Below are 21,067 nucleotides of genomic sequence, written 5' to 3'. Positions count from 1 at the left end.
TCTGATGTTCTGAATATTTACTTATTTATTGTCTGCCTCTCCCCCTTTCTCTCCCACCCATTAACCCACTAGAAGCAAGATGCACGAGGGCAGGGACTTGGTTATGTTCAAGGCTAGAACACTTTTGTATAATCAATGCCTAGAATATAGTAGCTGCTCAAAAGACATTTGTTGAATAAATGTACTCAGGGCAGGTCAAGAGAATAGACAAAGAGGGGCCACATTACCAGGGGGAGTCGTCTCAGGAGGGGAAGAGAACATGCAAACCAGTCCTTGGGAGATGGCATCTTGGTCAGAGGGAGACAGGTAGCCCTGAGTTGTGGATACAAGAAAACCTTCAGCTAACTTCCTGGTTTGCTAACAGCTGGATCTAGGATTCTCATAAATATTCATCCAGGATAAAGCCATCCCCAGGGTTTGTATTTTTAACTGCCAAATAATCTCTATTTTTGCCCCCATCCAATCCATTACACATTCTCCTGCTGAAGTGATTTTTCCAACATGCAGAGTTATTCATATTGCTACCTGTTTCAAACCCTGCCATGGCTCCTCAGTGCCATGGATAATCATGTCAGACCTTCACAAGGCGTATCATTCCTTCAGGATCTGTTCCTTGCTTACCTCTTCACCCCATCTCGCATCCTTCTACTGTCCCTGGCAACCCCTACTCACACACACCTTGCTATTTCATAGCCTTCTTTGCTCAAGTTGGACCTACTTCTAGAAACGCCCTTTGCCCTTTTTGTTTGACTAGAAAACCCAGGAAGTCTTTCCTGAACCCCATTTGCTGCCCCCCAACCCCTATGGAGGAAATCATTTCCTCCTCGTTGTCCTCTGGCTGTCTCATACCAAGTTGTCATGGTCCTTCTCCCCAGCAGCCCCATTACTTCTTCGTCTACAGTTGTACCCCCAGCACCTAGCACGATGCCTGGCATGCAGGGAGTAGATGCTTAAGACCCTAGGCTCCCTAAATCTATCTCACTCAGTCCAGCGGTTAGCATCTGGGCCTCCCCCACCCTCTCTCTTACTACCCTGTCAACCCTTGTGACACTCACCCTCACCTGCATTTCTCCATTTATTTCTCCGTCTTTGGAAAAAGGGTTCCTGGTCATCCCAGAACCCGGCTTCTCTTGGTTCCCACGTCTAGTTCCTCCAAGCAACTCAACAATGAAGCCTGCCCTGCTGGGAAGTGTTAGCTGGTCTCCAAGGTAACAGACTGCACCATTGCAGCTTGAAGCAGGGACAGGGAAAAACCTTCCTTCCCCCAGGGAAGAAATTACCATTTCTTGTTGATAACAATCTCTCCCAGGTCACTCTGCTTTTCTCCACTCCCACAAAAGCCTGGAAGCAGGATTTGGACCTCTTTTCTATTTTTAGAAACTCTGGGTCAGCAGAGAACTATGGTTTAGGCCAGTAGAGGGCTGGTGCCTGCTGCCTTCCTGTGGTAGGAACTGAAGAAAGATGGCAGAGAACCTGTGACATGTGTGAAAGATGGCAAACCTTCTCTTCCTCCTCAGATTCCCTGGGGTCCCCCAAACACACTTCCTGGGAGACGTGTGACAGCACCCCACCCCCACCAGGTCCAGCCCCGCCCAAACCTGGCTAATATAGCAGCAGGCTCAGTGACCTCTTAGCATCAGAAGAGATCATTTACTGCAGTGGTTCCCAAACCCAGGTGCCCATCAGAATCATCTGGGTTGTTTGCTAAGAAAACATACATACATTCCTATCTGGGAGCTTGATACAGAACTGTGGTAAAGTGTGGGAACATGAATCTTTAACATTGGCCCCAGGTGATTATGATGTAACCAGCCCTTGGCCTATAGGTGGGGACCTCTTCAAATCCTTCTTTTATGGAAGTCAAGAGAAATTAAGTGATGTACCTAATGTCAACCAGCTTGTAAGAGACTAAGGGATCTGCACTTAGTTTTTTTATCCAGGTCATTTCACAAATCACTGTCTTCACTTTCTGAACCTTTAATTTTATAATTTAGAACACACACTACTTGTGATAGTCATCATATGGTAGAGAACCCCTTTAGATGTTGACCCCAGGAGTCTTCTATAGGCCAGATCAGAAACAACAAAACCCCTCAAAATAAGCTGCTTACCTACCACCAGTCACTCTGGGCAGAACAGTCATGGGTTGAGGGTAGCATACGTACATAAATCCAAGGCATGTGGTCAGCACCAACAAGGCAGGAGAGGCGGGAGATCAGAAAGAGGTAAGGAAGTCAGAAGAGGTAAGAGTCATGAGAGGCTGAGAGCAACCAACCAATGGCTACTCTGTGAACAAGAGGCCAGGGTCCTTGTGCTCACCTTATGGGAAATCCTGGGTAGAAAGGGCTGGATAGCTCTGAGACACAATTTTTGGGGGTGTGGTCCCACGACAGATAGTTTACCATCCTCACAAGTTCCTTTGCTCCTGGATACATGTTTTTTTGGATGAGGAAGCTTAGCCCTGAGCTAACATCTGTTGCTAATCCTCCTCTTTCTGTCAAGGAAGACTGGCCCTGGGCTAACATCTGTGCCCATCTTCCTCTACTTTATATGTGGGACACCATGTGAGGATACACAGCATGGCTTGACGAGCGGTGTGCAGGTCCGTGCCTGGGATCTGAACCTGCAAACCCCGGGCTGCTGAAGCAGAGTGTATGAACTTAACTACTACGCCACTGGGCCGGCCCCTGGATACATGGGTTTTTAATATTTATAGGAGGTAAAACCCAACATTGAGAAGTCATTGTTACGACTTTTTTCTACTTGAGCTTAAATGACACACATATTCTGGATGTATTTGTGCCAGATGGATAAAGCAGAGTAAGATTTTCAGGCTGTATGACCAGCCAAGAGGAATGCTATGCGCAGGTGCCGTCTTTCTCAGCTTTCCTCAGCCTGTATGTAGCTCATGATTGGCCCCACATAAGGGATCAGAGCACAATAGGAATTTCTCTTTCTCTTACCTAAGTTCTTGGGAACTGATCAGGGTCAACTCATCTCTGGTCTTTATTTAGGAGCTCTAACCTGGTCTGATTGCCCAAAATATATTTGCTATGGTCTGAATGTGCCCCTCCAAAATTCATAGGTTGAAAACCTAACCCCTAAGGTGATGGTATTAGGAGATGGGGCCTTTGGGAGGTGATTTAGGTCATGAAGGCAGAGCCCTCCTGAATGAGATTAGTGCCTTTATAAAAGAGGGCCGACAGAGCTTCCTAGCCCCTTTCTGCCATGTGAGGATACAAAGCGAAGTCCGCATCCCAGAAGAGGGCCCTTACCCGACCATGCTGGCACCCTGATCTTGAACTTCTGGCCTCCAGAACTGTGAGAAATAAATTTTTTTAAAGCAATGTTGCAATGAACATTGTTTTACCTCTTTGCGTGCTGTGAGATTTTATTTCTGTAAGATGAAGTCACAAAATGTGTCAATCTAGAGACTTTGTTTTAAAAGTAAAAGATGGTACAAAGTTTTTTCTTAAGTTCACAGCAAGCTCATTTGGTGGCAAAACCTGGCTTGAACCGGCATGAGGCTAGTCAGTCTTTATTTATTCCATTTAATGTGAATATTTAGACGTCTTGAGTTTATGAAATGCTGCCTCAGTCTCTGATGGGAATGTTGCATAATATATGGTAAAAGTATCTCATTGATTTTTTTTTTAAATCTGAAAAAAAAATTAAATTCCAAAGCTCTTTTAACTTTTTGATAAAGATTGTAGTGATGTGCCACATTTAGTCCCTATCATCCTCAGGTGTTGGAATGAGCAGATAATGGTGACTTTGATTTTGTTTCAGCATCTAAAACCTTTTGTTTCTTTTTTTTGAGATGTAATTGACATATGACATTAGTTTCAGGTGTACAACATGATTCGATGTATGTATATACTGCAAAATGATCACCACAATAAGTCTAGTTAACATCTAGTTAAATTTGTGGTTTATAAGCCACCTAGTCTACAGTATTTTGTTAGAGCAGCTCAAACAGACTAAGATAATATTATTGTGTGATATATTTTTTTAGATAATAGTTTGTATTTTGCTTTATTTCTTCCCTCCATTTCAAGCCAGTAGCAGGTGCTTTTCTTTGGGTTGAAAAGTAGCCTGGAGTCAATAGTGTTTTCTGTCTTTTGTAAAAGCCTAAGCTAACTGAAAGAGTAAAGTGACATGCCAAAGCACGGGAGGTGAGGGATGTGTTTAATGTCAAGAGGCAAGTGGGAGTGTATCAAGATTCTTTCAGTTAAGAGACAGAAACTCAACTCAGATTGGCTTAAGGAAAAAAGGGAATTTATTTGCTCAAATACCAGAAAAATTCAGGGATAGTGCTGGCTTCAGGTGTGGCTTGATCCAAAAGCTAAAATGATGTTAACGGAAATCTGTCTCCATTTCTCAGCTTCCTTTTTTCTGTGATGGCTTTATTCTTAGGCAGGCTCTTCATGAGTGGTTGGCAAACTTGGACACCAGCATACCTAGCTTTTCTCCCCACAACTTAGCAATCATAAAAGGAGAATACCTCTTACCCAGGAGTTCCAGCAAAGTCCCAGGCTTGGCTTGGTCACATGACATGCCCATTCCTGAGCCAATCACTAAGACTTGGCCAGACCTGGCTTCTGTGTCCAGCCCTGGAGCCAGAGAAACTACATGGCCTGAGGTTGGGCAAGGGGCAGTTTTCCAGAAGAAAAGAGCTGGAGATATATATATATATATATATTTTTTTTTTTGTGAGGAAGATCAGCCCTGAGCTAACATCCATGCTAATCCTCCTCTTTTTCTGAGGAAGACCAGCTCTGAGCTAACATCTATTGCCAATCCTCCTCCTTTTTTTTTTTTTGCCCCAAAGCCCCAGTAGATAGTTGTATGTCATAGTTGCACATCCTTCTAGTTGCTGTATGTGGGACGCGGCCTCAGCATGGCCGGAGAAGCCGAGTGTCGGGGCGCGCACGGGATCCGAACCCTGGCAGCCAGCAGCGGAGCGCGCGCACTTAACCGCTAAGCCACGGGGCCGGCCCCTTCGTTTTTGTTTTTACCAAAGAAGGGGACATGGGTACTAGGCACACATGCCTCTAAGGGAAGCCAAAGGGGAGAGGATAGTCCCTAGACAAGGGTCAGGAAATCAGATCTGAAAATCAGAGGGAGTAGGGACCTGCTCAGTGTTTGGTAGCAACACTTTGGTGAGATGGCAAGACCTAAGAAGAAATGGGTCCTGGGGGTATCCAGGGAGAAAGTCTACAGGCGTAGGGGTTTCTAGCTCACTAAAGTTTACCATGCCCAAGTGTGGGATGGACACAGAACTACTGCACCATTCAGCCTGGGACAGTTGATGTCTCAGCAGTAATAAGTGTAGACAGATAACAAATAACTGGAGAGGCCTTCCTAAGGTTTGAGCCATGCACCTCTGCACAATCCTAGGGTACCCCAATAACCAAGAGATTTCCTACCAACAAGGGAGAAGGGATCTAGATGATTTTTTTTAAGTGCTACAGAGGGGACAGAGGGATAGCCTGTTTGGGAAAATTTCCCTGGGTCCCAATAAAATCAATTGAGTGGCGGCATCTAGTTCACCAATCATGGAAGTTAGCACTGTAAAATACCACTTAGTGATGACTACAGACAGAAAGCTTGACAATGAGAGGGGAATGATGGGAGAGTAAACACAAACAATAATAACTTACATACGTTATTTTTCTTTTAACAAAATATATAATGCCTACAGGTCGTTTCTAAGTAGGGGCTGCCTTTTATGGTTGTTTGCATTCCACATCCAGAAGAAGCAAACCATACATAGATTTAGCTGCTCATGTCTTGAGCCAAGGAATCATGCAACTGGGACAAGCTATTTTTTTTCCTTTAGACTAGCCAAACTGGCAGTGTGGGACAGCAGTAGTAGTCCTGGATTTGAAGTCAGGGAACCTAGGTTTGAAACCCAGCTTCACCAATTACTAGTTATAGAACCCTGGGTAAATTGTTCACCCTTCTGATCCACAGTTTCCCAGTCTATAAAATACCACCTCCACTTTACCTTAGGAGGATTATTTAACATATGAAAAACACATAACATGAATTTAATGTTAGTTTCTTTCTCCAAACTCTTATTGAATGCCACTATTTTTTAACCACAGTATTTTTTAAATATATGAATTGCCTTAATAGAGTAGTTGATATGATTCAGTTAGAATGTCAGGTTATTATGATATTTGGGAAGCTTCTGTTATCTAAGGCCTAAGTTCATAGCAGCACTATTTGTAATAGCAAAAACTTGGAAACCACCTAAATGTACACCAACAAGGGAAAAGATATATATATGTATATATATATATACACACACACACACACAGTCATGTGTCACTTAACGATGGAAACACGTTCTAAGAAATGCGTTGTCAGGTGATTTTGTCATTGTGCGAACATCATAGAGTGTACTTACACAAACCTAGATGGTATAGTCTATACACAACCTAGGCTATATGGTACTCATCTTATGGGATTACCATTGTATATGTGGTCCATTGTGGACCATCATTATGCAGGTGCATGACTGTGTGTATGAGCCATTAAAAATGAGGGAGATCCTTATTTACGAACACAAAAAGACATCCGTCATAAATTAAGTTTAAAAAGAAAGTAGTGGCACATATGTATAATATGATCCTACTTTTGTCAAAGTAACTGGACACAGCCATCTGGTATATATATATATATATACACACACACACGATAAACATATATTGTAAAGACAGCAAAATGTCTGGAAGAATACCTAATAAACTGTTAACAGCAGTAATCTCTGGAAGGTGGATTGTGGAGGAGGGAACTTTTAATGTTCTACACTTTTTTTTTTTTTAATTTTACAGACATGTGTTACTGTAAAAAAAGAAAATCCTTTTGTTTCAGTTTAGGGTCATGGTAACTTCCTTCTCCACAATAGCACTTAGGACAAGAAAAAGTTATTGATGACCCTGAAAGCAGAAATGAGGTCAAGCATTCGAGTGGTGTGTGTGAGGGTGGGACTGCAACACGAGTCCATTTTGCTACTCACTGACTACATTAGTAAAATATGTAGAAGATGAGGTAGTTGAAAGCTTTCTTAGATATGTGGATTATTTTTTTCCCCTAGAGCAATTTATTATGGATGATGGAAAGGATTTTCTTTGATTGGTTCTTCAACTGTATTTGCATTTTGCTCTAGAGAACAAAGCAACGTAAAAGAATGAGTTTTTATTTTTTTAAGAAAATACTTGAATTATCTTAGACCACTAAATTAAATATTTAACCAACCTGAAAAGAGTGCCAGAGTCAGGACACAGCATTTATTTTACTGACTTGCCCTGACATAATAAATAGGGATTGATTTAACAGTGACCAAATACATTGGCAATATGTACTAAAGTGCCATCAAATGGGCAGTTGGGGATAACCACATCTAAAGTGAGATCAAATGCTTGAGTCCATTCCTTTTAGCAGAAATAATTAAAACCATCTTGGCAGAACCAAGTCTTTGCAAAACATACCAAATGTATGGCTTCAAGAGAGCGGAGAACCCACAAGCCTGAAGAAGCCTCCAGAGTTCTCTCAGGATCAACAGGGTGCTTGCATCATCCTGGTCCTCTTGTATAAGTATCAATATTAGAGCACTGTGAGTTCAGTAATAGAGTCTTGAGTCCACAGAAAAATCTGAAGGAGGTCAATGAAACCGGCATATTATATAGTCAAATATTTACCAATAAATAAATAAATAATAAAATCACTACACTTACTTACAAAGGCTGATCTAGGCAAGCGTCTGCTGTCAGGAAGAATTTCACTGAAACAATCCTGGCAGATGGGTGACCGGTTCTTTCAAATCTCCAGGAAATATAGTTTCATAATTTTTCTCCAGAACCTAGCCTCATATTTAATTACGATAATTCAATTCATGTGTAAAGCTTTGTGCCAGGTCTCTAGGGAATATGAGAAAGCCACATTCCTTGCATTCAAGAGTTTATAATCTAGTTACAGAGAAGTGTTTAAGAATAATAACAGCAGCAACTAACATTTGAATGCTCACTACGTGCCAGGCACTTTCCATGATTTATTTCATTTAAACCAGTAACTCTATGAGGTAGGTACTATTAGCCCCATTCTACAGATGAGAAAACCAAGGCTCACAGAGGTTAAGTGACTTATCAAGGGTCACACAGCTAGAATTGTGGAACTGAGACTTGAATCCAGGCAGTCTATTCCCCTCTACTAAGTTCTGTTACAGAAGTATAAGCAAACGAGAAACAAAGTACAAAAAATTAGATATATTTCCAAAGTGGGACAGATTAGGGAAAACTGCATGGAGGAGGTATTACAGACACAGCCAAGACAGAAAGCAGGTGTAGTGAAAGAATGAATAGGCTAGTTTGTCAGTAAAAAGTGAAGAGTGTGGTGGGAAATAAGACTGAAGAGAAAGCCTGAAGCCAGATCATGAAGGGTCTTCAATGCTATGTTCAAGAAGTTTGGACTTCGTTTTGTAGACAGTGGGAATGACAGGAACTCGAATAAGGAAATGAAAAGCTTTGTGTTTAAGTTTATTGGGGCAGAAATGATTTGGATGGATTGAAGAAGATAGAGATTAGATGAAGGAAGACTGGTTCAAATGGCTATAGAATTTGAATTCTTCTAGGTCAACAACTGTTTAAGGCCTATTTGTCAAAGACATTCTTTTCTATGTTGAATGCTCCGCTGAGACCTAGTCGTGTGACCTTGGGAAAGTCAACAAGCCTTTCTGAGCCCTTGATTTCTTCATCTGGAAAGTGGAAACTCTGGACATGCTCTTTGAGATTTCATCCAGCTCTGAAATTTTATGAGTCTCATGAAAAATTTCTCTTTGAAATTTAATCTTGGGTAGTCTTAGTCTGTGGAACTGGGGCTGATTTGTTGAAACCTTGAAAGTACCTACAAGTATCATCCTAGTGTTTTCTTCTGCTGGGAAAAATTCTAAAAAATAATACAGCATTATGCTTTCTACCTTTAATACCATGTATAAATAACTACTTTTATTTGTTACTGGGTAACTGTGACCCACAAGAGTTGACTTTGCGTAAGAGGAACCCACAGATCTCTAGTCTTGGTGTTTTTCCTGTCATCTCACACAGTGGTGAGAATAGAGTTGATGGAAGATTAAGTCAAAAAAAGGTATTTTTTAACCCATGTTATTGTTTTTAAAGCCAATCTGTTGCCTTTTCCCTATGGTAATACCAAAGAGAAATAAAAAGTGTTTTCCCTCCCTCTCTTAGAAGTTCAGTATAAGTCTACCGTTACAATTTCCAATTGACCTATTCATTAATGTTCATAGAAAAGAACTCTTCAAATACCTCTAATATGTGTTACAAATCAGGGTAAGATTTGGATGGTGTAAAGACAGAGTGATCAACTCATCCCAGTTTGCGTGGAACTTTCTCAGTTATAGCACTGAAAGTCTCATGTTCCACGAAACCCCTCAGTCTCAGGCAAACTGGGATGGTTAGTCACCCTAAAATGCCCTTAAGATCCAGAATCCAAGAACATCCAAATCCTACCATGTCTTAATCTCCCAACTCCCCATGAGGCTCCTGAAGAGGCCATATAAAGAAACAGCAGCAAAGGATAAAATAGTGTTTTATTTGATCGTGAGTTTTTAGGCTGGGCTAATCCTGATACCCCTCGAGAGAACTACAGTAAAGCTGTGATGGAGCATATGGATGAGTCTAGAGAAGGGCCTCTATATTGTTCCTTCAACCCAAATTTTAGAATCTTAGAAGATAAGTTCCTTTGGCCTGCAGTAGAAACAGAAGACTGAAGCAAAGATGAATGGGCTTAGGCCTTTGTGCAAGGAAGAAAGAGAAGAAAGATGGTTGGCTTTGGGGGCCTTGGCTCAGTATCTCTCCCCCAGCCACTGCAAACATGATGCAGAAGACAGAGCCACATGTGTGTGGTCTTTTATTGCTGAGTGACTCTTCTTATTGGTAAACATGGCCTAATCCATGTTCTGGAATATTAATAGCATCTCTCCCCTAGCGGGGAGCTAGGAGGGGGAGTGGAAGAAGAGCCAGGAGACCTTCTCTCAGAATGATGCTAATAGCAAAACCAAACCAAGAGGCGTGGAAGTGTCACTGTGTGAATATGTGAAACCTCTGTACGAAATCAATTTTTGAAATAAATTTTTAAAATCAAAGCTTATTTCAAAGTAATAGAAGCCTTTCCAGTTTCTTTAGTAGACAATTTATTTTGATAAACTTGCTCAATAACAAAAATACAAGTGAAGAAAATTATGTTCATTTTATACAGTTTGTATTAACAATTTGTTTTGAAACTATTAATTGAAAAATGTTATAACCAATTAGAAAACAATTCTTAATAAAGTTTGGGGTAATATACAGACCTTGATCACAAACTTTAAAATCTCTTGAGGTGATACAACTAAGAAGTCCTGTGTAGGGAATCCAACCTACACAGGCCACTTTTTTCCTTCATATATTTTCATCCTTCAAGAATAGTTCTGAAAGACAGCTTACTGTTTTGAATTGTGAATGTAAATTTTTAAAAGAAGACCAAAGTGGGTTGATAAAACAGTTACTACAATCTCAGAGTAACTTGTGGTTATTAGTCTTTTAATAAAGACAAAATAAATGCAACATGTTCTTCCCATGAAGCCCACGATGCAAAATAATAGCTAAGAGTATATCCAAAGTTAGTTTCCAATACTTTTTCAGGGCCTTTCCTCTAAATCAATAGATTGTATGTCACCAGGACTATTTATTATTTTACTTAAGAGATTAAACAGTGACTTCACAGAACATCAAGTGGGGATATCAAAGCTTTAGGCAAAAGGGTAAAAACCAATGAAGTGTTTTGGTCATCTAGAACATCAAAAAGAAAAAAAAAAAAAAACCATCCTTCAAAACAAAACAAATGGAACAGAAAATAGGTTTATAAGAAGTAGAAGAGTCAGAAAAATTACATACACACATTAACAACATAGAACATGGATTACCTTTGGAAAGAATCATACTGAAATGTTTGCTTTAATGAATTAAAGATTTTTCATGTTTACAGATGTTTAGGCATGTTCAATAGGAGCTTCCAAAAATTTCAAACTAATTAAGTCTTGTGCAAATAAAACCTATAAATAGTTTTCAGCAGATTTTACAGTGATGTTCTTAGGTATGAGAAGAATGCACACACTCTAAAAACAATGTAACAGACAAAAGTTTGACAAATGATTGCACCATAAAACAGTGTTTTATATACAGTTTACAAGATATGATTTCCTGCTATAAATTAATACTGTACTATATAGTACTTATTATAGTGACCTTTTAAAAGCAACTGCTGACAGTTGTCTATCTTTTCACTTACAGGATTTATAGAATTTTATATGAATAAGTCCATTTGAATGTTTGGTCTGGAAGAGTACAAAGATTTGACTTCACATACTACTTGATGGGACGGTTTTAATCCTGGGTTAGAGTGCCGACTGGTTAGAGGGAGTTTTCCCCTATCAGCCCTTTATGCACTGGACCTCCGAGACAATGATGAAATTAAAGACAATTTAATGGTTTGGGTAATAGATACAAATAAAACCTTAAATTTTGTAATCTTATATGCAATACCACTGTAAGTGAAAGAAGTAAACAGTGGGGAAATTCTTAGCAGCTGAGAAACGTTCTCTCCCCATGCTTATGATCCAGTTAAAAATATTTTGAGAAACTATTTACAATAAAATTCATCTTTTGGAAGAGAAAAGCTCTTGGTCATATCATAAATTAATTTGAACCATACTTTGCTAACACTTTATTTCAGTGGTATAATGGCGACAACCAAAGCTTTTCTTCAAAGTGATCAACCTGACTGAGGACCCATCAAATCACAATGGGAACTGCAATCCCAAACGTCCATAGAACACGCCCAGTGGTATTCTTAGAATTGACTAGACATCATAATAGTTGGGGAAAAATAGCTTCCTCAGGCATTCCCCAAAGGTTTCTTTGACCCTGGGAAGGAAAAGTGTGACATTCCCCCAGCACACTCAAGGAATGCACCACAGTGGTGGTCCACCTCTTACCTCGACTCCTGAGTGAGCTGAAACACTGGGGTTTTCTCTCACAATAAAATACTGCTGAATTAACAGTAAAATATATGAATGTCAAACAAGCCAGTGTGCAACACATCAGGCGCCTCCATTTCATACTTTGAATATCTGAGGAGGCAGCCCCATCTCCAAAGTAATCATTCTATAACTTATAACCTAGCTTTTTAAAAACAGTGCATTCATTTCTGTGTGAAGCATGGACTACATGGGACTCGAACTCTACTTGATAGGGACATTTGGGTTGCCATTTTACTATAAAGAAGAAAAACTTAGTTCCACTGCCATGAAAGACCCTCCTGCCCCACATTTCAAACAGGAGATTATCTGTATTGTTCACCTGGAGAAACAACTAAGCATTGACATGAAGGCATGGAAACGTGGAGAAGAGAAATACTGTATTTTAAAACTATCTGTGGGTTCAAGGGTTAGCTGCAATGCTTCTTTTAGGAAAAAATGTAAAGCTGTGGTTTTAGTACAGCCCCTTAAAGTAAATGCAAAAATGTTAGCTTTTAGCACACTAAAGCATATAGCATATAAAGAAAATATTGTATTGCTCAGGTTTTTGGTAAAGGAGATGTATTAATAATGCTTGCAGATGAAAAGAACATATATTTAATTTTTATAGCAGAGTGAAGTTAGTGTTGAAAATAGCCAAACTATTGTAAATTGATATTACTAGTGAACTCTGTATTTATGTAAAGTTGTGTGCTTGAACATATAAAATGCGTTATTAATGTAACAGACCAAGCCAGTAGAAAAACAGAACCTCTGTACAACAGACAACAGTTGCCAATAATTTAAATAGTGTCAGATTCCCCAAATTATAAGGTTTGACATGATCTTACCTTCCACTATCACATACAAATAAATTAACCCTACAAAGAATTTTAGCTTAACTTAAAATTGCACCTAGAAAGGTATGGGATTATTTGTACCTATTACAAAAACCTGTTAAAATCAAGGGCTGCTACAAAGAATGAGGTAAACTGAAGACTCTCTCCACTATGCAGCCTTCAGATAAATGGCTTTTTTTCTATTGAGTTCTAGGTTTGCACACCACAGTGTTTTGCTAGCAAAGCATTCAGAGTTCTCTTCCAGGAACTGTTTGCATGTGTGTGTACATAAATTTACACACACATACACACACACACTATATACACACTGTATACTGCATCAGCAAAATATATATATTATATATATATTTATATAAATATAAGGAACATTTCCCCCACCCACCCACAACATGTTTCTTAGTGTTTGAATTTTTTTTTTGTACACAGAGAATAGGGAATTTCAGAATTTTTACATACATTTTAGCAAACAAGTTTTGATCTCTTGGCTTCTTGGTGCAGTAATGCAATGGCAATCCATTCTGGTGCCAAAGGCTCATACCATTACAAGGAAGCTGTGAACACTAATTTCTTAGGAGGTGAGGCCAGCCCCACATGAACTTCTCTTGCATCCCTCTGGTCCACCATGATTCATAAATAATTAGACTTTTTTTTTCCTCAAATCAATCATAGACATTAAAAACGGAACAACAGAATCACAAAGGGCCACATGCTTTCAGTATAAAGCATTCTCCTTCACTAGGCTGCTATCACAGTGCAGACCTAACTGCCTGAATATGCTCAGGAGATTTAGTCAATACTGTCTGTATTTGGTTATGGAAAAGGCTCTCATTTTTTGTTTTTAAATCCAAAGTGCATAGTGAGAACAAAACAAAGCATTTTTTTCCTTTTCAGCATCAGTTTCATCTAAGCATCTTCCTACGAGAGGGCTACTCAGATGCCTTGCTTTTGTCCTCCCCACTCTCCAAACATAAAAAAAATAAAATAAAATAAAAAATAATAAAAGAGTCAAGCAATTTAGACATTCATCAGCCTGGTAAACAAACTTTGCCAGCAAATAGAAGTCCTACTATTGTAAAGAAAATTGATAAGACAAAAAGTACATATGATGACCCAACTACTGTGTTGTTGGGTAATTTATAAGGTTGACCTCCGACTTCATTGATGTAAAATCCTATTGGAAATATTAGGGCAGCCATACAGAAAAGGATCACTGTAAAACAAACCAAAACACAACATTAGTAACATGGTTTGGTAATTAAGAAAACAATGAAAATTTGGCACAAAGGAATTTTATAGGAAGGGTTGTGGATTGATAACATGGTCATACCTGTTAAACTATGGACCACTTGTCAAAAGATTTGCATATATTACAGATCACATAATATCCCCAAAGCCTAAAAATTAAATACAGCAAAAGTTGGGTTCGCCTTTTATATAAGTGGTAGGACAATTTCAAATATCAACATTAAGAAAGGCCTTCAAACCTACTCAGTACCTGCATCTACTATTCTTGACCATTTAAAGTAGTGATTAAGCGCTCTGGCTAGAGTCAGATAGGGGCTAAGTTCTGGCTCTACTACTTACTAGCTGTGCAATCTTAGGCTTCTGGTTCCTTTCAGAAAATGGGGCAAATACTAGGAGGATAAATAAAACAATGTCAAGTCCCTGGCACAGTGCCAGGTTGATGGTCTGTGCTAAATAAATGTTGCATATTATCATCATAGTTATTATTTTGCCAGTTCTTTGCCCCTCTCAGTTGGTATTAGTTAGAAGGAACTGGAGAAGGTACATACAAATAAAAGTACCATTTACCTTACTCTAATGTAAAATCAGCTAGTGGAAAGAACCTCAGATTTCTAGGATGATTAGCATATTGTCAGAGTGGTTCTCTCTCATCATGGAAAACGTTAAAAAAAAATAAAATCTGTTAGGTTTCTGAATACCCAGAGGTTAAAGCGAGTGGGGAAACGTTCTTTGAGTTTTGTATACAAACATAATGCAATATATTATTTGCTAAAATGTTTCTAGAAAGATATCAGAAAACCCAGTGGCTGGGTGGAAGTAATTCCACAGTTCACTGTTTTAGCAAACAGCATGCTCCCCTGTGCTCTTCTTAGCCAACACAAATTAACCCATACATAGGCTAGCTTTTCCAAGAACATACTTTATGCTTTTTGAAAGCACATTTGCCAAATGTTCATAGTCCTTCAAATTTCTTTGGGGGCAGAAACATTTATTCAGTGTAATGTGAAGACAGATTATTACAGTCACTGCATATGAAGAGTTGAAGCTTTCCATTATTAACTGAATGAGAAACCTTTTCCAAGTTAAGCCTATCCCCAGGAATACTGACAGAATCCTGGATAAATATGCCAGCTGACAATTGTCCTAAATTATTTTTGTGTTAATCAAGCAACAAAATTTAACAGGAGAGTCCTTAAAAAGCCAATTAGGAATCTTTTCCTGGAAGGAACAGCGCCAGAAATGTATCAAAAAGTAACATTTTCTTAAGTGATACACTAGTTTAAGAAATACACCAGCACTCTTTTTTTTTTTGCGAGGAAGATCAGCCCTGAGCTAACGTGCACACCAATCCTCCTCTTTTTGCTGAGGGAGACTGGCCCTGAGCTAACATCCGTGCTGATCTTCCTCTACTTTATATGGGACGCTGCCACAGTATGGCCTGATAAGCGGTGTGTAGGTGAGCGCCCAGATCCGAACCCGGGCCACCAGCAACGGAGCGCGCGCCTAACTGCTACGCCACCGGGCCAGCCCCGTACACCAGCACTCTTGTTTGCTCTGCACCATTTAGGTGGATTACTTTATATTACACAGACATAGAGCCTATTTCATTTTGGGCAAACGACCACACCAAATAATGTTACATAAGTGCATTTGGATTCTCTTGGATACTTACTACAGAACAAATGAAAAATTTAGTTAAGTGTTAGACCTTTTGGCCTTTCTTTTGTATAGTCAGCAATAAATAATTTTATTAGTGCTGCCAATGCCCACTTATTAGTGTTATCTGTCACCAATTTCTAATGGTTCTTATGTCTTAATATGGTTTGGTAAGTAAAAAGAAACTACAATCTAAGTAGCTATTCACAATCTAATAAAAAACAATGTGATATGATTATTGTTTTAAAAATAATTTGTTTCTTAATGTTGACTAATCTTAAGAAATACTAAAATAATTTAGAAGTGCTTCAGAGATACGCAGATACTGTAGTTGTTCATTCTGTTAACTGATTTGCCAACTTTATTCTTTGCTATTTTCTACTGTAAAATAAAAATCTATCCTTTATAATGGAGTAATCATTTAATGACTACATTTAAAGTAGAGTTTAATATTTTATAAGAATTAAATATTTTCCAAATTGGTTAGGAAAAGCTTAATCAAATTTCAAGGAAGCAATGAACTTCTATTCAATCTAATCTTGGTTTCTACTCCAAGGAATTAGGTTCTCTATAATTCCAGGGGAGACTTCGTGTAGGTGGATGAGTTTTCTTCTAAGCTATTAAGACCTGTGAAGTTACTTTAGATCTTAAGATATTATTAATGCTGACAATATCTATCAATTTTTGACAATTAAGTTCTAGGTCCTAAATAAGCCTGTAAATACATAACTTCATATCCTCCATGGCACAGACTTCTTGGTGGTAAGAGTCAGATATTGGGTGCCCTGGTAGATGAGGATGTAAACCAGGGTAGCAAAGGAAAGGACAAAAGTCAGATTTAAAGAAAAAGACACATCTTTGTCACCCTGGCCTCCATAGGCAAGCCCATCATGTGTGGCTCTCTTCTGAGAGCTATTTCCCCACTGGGTAAACCCATAAGAAAATGTTACCCTTACCTTTTTACCAAAACTACAGCTTAACTGGAATAGAAATTAATACAAAAGAGATGAAGTACATTTTCAAAGGCTGAATGGAAACACTAGGGGGAGCCCAATCCCTCTCAGGACTGCCACCCCAGCAGACTAGCTCCTGCAATAAAAACAAGGTATTAAGGAAGCTAAGAGTAATGCAGCTCTATGCTTACTTAGAGGACATTAACTCCAAGGTATACTGTGAGCTAAAACACCAAGGTAAAGAATAGCATAAATAGAATAAATATAAATTTGTTTACCACTCACACACATACATATATGTTTCTGTGCATAGAACACCTCTGATAGGAATCCCAGAAACTAGTAACAGTGTTTGCTTCCAGGAAAGAGGTATTGGATGGCTGGGTGACAGGGCCACAGATGAGACTTTTCACTTGGTGATCCTTTCATAGGCTTTGAATTATGTATCATATGCACATATTATTTTTAAAAGTTAAATTATTTAACTAAAAAATAAAAGAAAAACACATTGCATTTGGAGGTAGCTACATACACTTAAATATTCTCTGAAGGGGAATGAAAAACAAGATAATCCTAGTTCTTTCCCTTTATTGGGTCACAAGAACCAATGGCTCATGTAAGCATATTAATGCTTTCTTTGACTCCTAATACTTTGCTAAATTATATTTTAGATTTCAGAGCATATGCATTCCCAAATTTCAACTAAATCCTTCTATGATTTTATTTTACTCCTTAAAGAATAAATTCTATCTGGATAGGTAATTTTATCTGTGAGCAAAGATTCTCTTTAAATTCCTCATCAATACCCTTTAATTTAGTAGCACTGTCTCTACAACTGCCTCTGAACTCTACTATTTAGAAAAGAAATGTTTCGGGAGCTCTGACCTCAAACAAGATCATCAACTTATTTCACATTTCTTAAGAAGAATGCAAGACTTTTTATGTCACAGGCAACTTGCTCTAAATTTTAAAATTAAGGGGTATAAAGAGAGAAAAATAAAACAACAAAGCCAGAAACATATACATTAAAGAGAAAGAGCTTCACAGACAGATAGAGAGAAACAGAGACTCATAACTAATATCCCTATCTATGGTCTTAAAGGATAAATTGAGTTTTAACATCAATACGGATACATGGGATACGCCTTACCCCTATCATACAAATTCTAAATGAAAACATCAAGTGAAAGTAAGCTGTGTTATAATATTTATTTTTTAAAACTTATGCGAACCTGAGATGATTATAAAGCATTGAATCAGAAGTTAAATCCCATAGTATTTGGTATAGGTATTGTTATCCCATTCTTTAGAGCAGGGTTTCTCAATAGGGCCCTATTGCCATTTTGGGACAAGTGAGTCTTTGTTGTGGGGGGCTGTCCTGTGCACTGCAGGATGTTTAGCAGAATCCCTGGCCTCTACTCATTCCATGCCAGTAGCATCCCCCTAGTTGTGACAATCAGAAATGTTTCCAGACATTGATAAATGTCCCCTGGGGGGCAAAACTGCTTTAGAGAGAAAGAAGAAAGCAGAATTACAGAAATATCTTTCCTTTGTGCATTTTTGTTGCTTTTAACTTGGGAAAAGCCTCTGGTGTGTTTTGAAATTAAACCAGTTTTGCAAAGTACAAGAAAATATGTAATATATAAACATATCATACCCTTGGGCATAGCTTAACGGAGTAAAAAATGTTGATAAACAATTATTAAATAACCAAATGTGTTGATTTTTCAACGGTCACACAACAACTCACAGTAGAAACTCAAAATCTAGGATATTAAAAAGCAAATCACCACCTTAATCTAAATTATATTTCTGTATATTTTCTTCTAGATTTATCTTTATTTGATAGAAGATACCAATATCTTCAAGAAGAGGAAAAGACTCAAGTTAGTGGTAGCTCTGAGTCACAGACCTGGAACACATATCACAATATGAGGAAAAACAAATTCATTAAAATAGCATTTCATACAAAGCAATTAAGGTTTTGGATGCTCTGGTCTTGGGTTGAGAATTCTGAAGAACTGATGGGACTGCGTCGAGTCTGACGGCCATATGCAAGTGGTGCTCTTTGATGGTTATGGAGTCCTTATTACTGATTCTTGATTATCTTCATAAAAATACTAGTGTGTGTGCCTTCTAGACAAATTTAGTAAGCACAGGTTACTTACTTCCAGTGAATGCTATCCATCGAGCATATTTTGTAGCTTCTCTTCGCCAGTGGGAAGCCACCAGCAAACCACATGTGACAGTCAATGAAATGATTCCCATGATGATAAAAAACAGTGTGGTGACCCACTCTGGGGGAAGCCGAGGTGGAATGCACGTCCGGTCTCGTCCGTGGATTGTTTGACACTGTCGCACAAGGCCCACAGTGAGTGCTCCTGGAGAGATGAAAAGGTGGGAATATTTTAGTGGGTTTGGCATACCCAGGGAATATTCCCACCAATACCCCTTTAGTCCTTAAATCTTATTTCTCTCCATGTGGGTCACTCAAGCACTTAATTCCACTGAGTCCTACTCCTCAGCATTCTGCTGTATGTAGTTCACAATGTAGTAATACCTGGCTTAACATACAAAGTGAACTTGTTAAAAAAAACAAAACAAAAAGCTCACAAAAGCCACAAAAGGCAGTTCATTCAGTCATTCATTAAACAAATACTTTCTGAGTACTCGTGTCAGGCACTGTTCTAGGCACTAGGAAGTAACAGTGAATGAGACAGATGAAGTTCCTGCTCTTGCTGAGCTTACATACTAGCAGAAAGAACTGGAACTTTTCTATTCCCAGATCCAAGACTCAACATATATTATTTTATTTTGGTGGAGGAGAAAAACATTTTTCAAGAAATTGAAAGCAAACTTGAAATATATCTAATTATATAAATAAAATTAAATAATGGATTAAATACTAGAACCAATATATTTGATTAAAGTTAAAATTTCTGAGAATATTTCAATATAGGTACTTTTCCATTAAATTCAAGAATATGTTGGAAAAACTAGTAGGTTCCCCCCATTTGGTAAGTTCAACAATTTTTGTACAACGTACAGATGTTTACATTGCCAAACCACTACTAGCATGCTTCAGCAGAAAAGCATAAAGGCATCAGTGGTAATTTTTATTTTATTTTATTTACTTATCTTTTTTGGTGAGGAAGATTAGCCCTGAGCTAACATCTCTTGCCAATCTTCCTCTTTTTGCTGAGGAAGCTTGGCCCTGGGCTAACATCCGTGCCTATCTTCCTCTATTTTATATGTGGGACGCCTGCCACAGCATGGGTTTGATGAGCAGTGCATAGGTCCGCACATGGGATCTGAACCCGCGAACCCCGGGCCACTGAAGTGGAGCGCACAAACTTAACCACTATGCCACCAGGCCAGCCCCAGTGGTAATTTTTAAAGTGCCCCCTCTCCCATTTAAATAACATGAAAGTAATTTTTGTGAAACATCAAGTGCTATTTTTACATAAACATGCTCTCATGTCAAACCCAAGGAACCCCTATATCAAATTTGGGGTAAATTAACTTACAGAAACCTAGATAAGGAAGGTGAAAGACTAATTATTTTATCCTCTTCCCCACTAAGAAGAACAATTAAAATATTACTTTTGAGTAAAAACTGCTTGCTTCCCCCTTTAAGAGCAACTGCAAATGGGAAAACAGTTCCCAAAAGTACAAGAAAAGAAATTTCTGGAGCCATTGAAAACATAATAGATTTCTGTATCTTTTTTCCGTCTTAATCATTTTCTCATTATGAACAACAATAACAAGATATTAACCTCAAAATTACAGCACTTGCCATGAACATCAGTGCCTTTTTTAAGGACAGTCAGTAAAATTCCTAGAGGCACTCTAGGAGCTGTGCCTTGGTGGGAGCAGACAGACCAGGGCTGGATCTATGTCTGTGGATATATGTGTGGGTAGGTGGGGCTGTTGGAGGGAGGTGGCTTTCCTGAAACTTGTGTTTTGCCATTGATACATTTTTAGAAATTGAAGTGAAAAATCAGTTCTGATCTCAAAATTAAGTTGTCATTTTTTTTTTCTCTAATGCTAACTCTGACTACAGCTCTTTTGGTAAAGTGGAAGAAGATAACCAAGGTGCACCTTTTTCTCTCAAATCATCTAGTAATTAGGCCCACTTTGTGATCTCCATACAGGTGCAAACAGCATTATAATTATGGAATCATCCCGGTAGGATAGAGGCAGATGAGAAGTGGGAGAGGAACAGAAAGTGAGCAAACCCTCACAATAATGCCACACGCCATCCCTCCTTCTAG

At 38.6% G+C, this 21,067-nt stretch overlaps 1 protein-coding gene across 1 annotated transcript in view; it reads right to left on the bottom strand.

The window, feature by feature from the left end:
- Positions 1-10,197: 10,197 nt before the first annotated feature.
- MOSMO (modulator of smoothened) overlaps positions 10,198-21,067 on the bottom strand; it is a 70,849-nt gene continuing 59,979 nt past the window's right edge. Inside the window, exons 2-3 of the mRNA XM_058569914.1 lie at positions 18,962-19,174; positions 10,198-14,149 (exon numbers count right to left, since the gene is read on the bottom strand). Coding sequence (XP_058425897.1) covers positions 13,965-14,149; positions 18,962-19,174 — 398 coding nt within the window. The 3' untranslated portion in view covers positions 10,198-13,964. The remainder of the gene's footprint in view (positions 14,150-18,961; positions 19,175-21,067) is intronic.

Source organism: Diceros bicornis, chromosome 26 (assembly GCF_020826845.1).
Source record: "Diceros bicornis minor isolate mBicDic1 chromosome 26, mDicBic1.mat.cur, whole genome shotgun sequence".
NCBI classification, from domain to species: domain Eukaryota; kingdom Metazoa; phylum Chordata; class Mammalia; order Perissodactyla; family Rhinocerotidae; genus Diceros; species Diceros bicornis.
The sequence above is the reverse complement of the archived record's forward strand: the minus strand, read 5'-3'. Positions and strand labels throughout refer to the sequence as shown.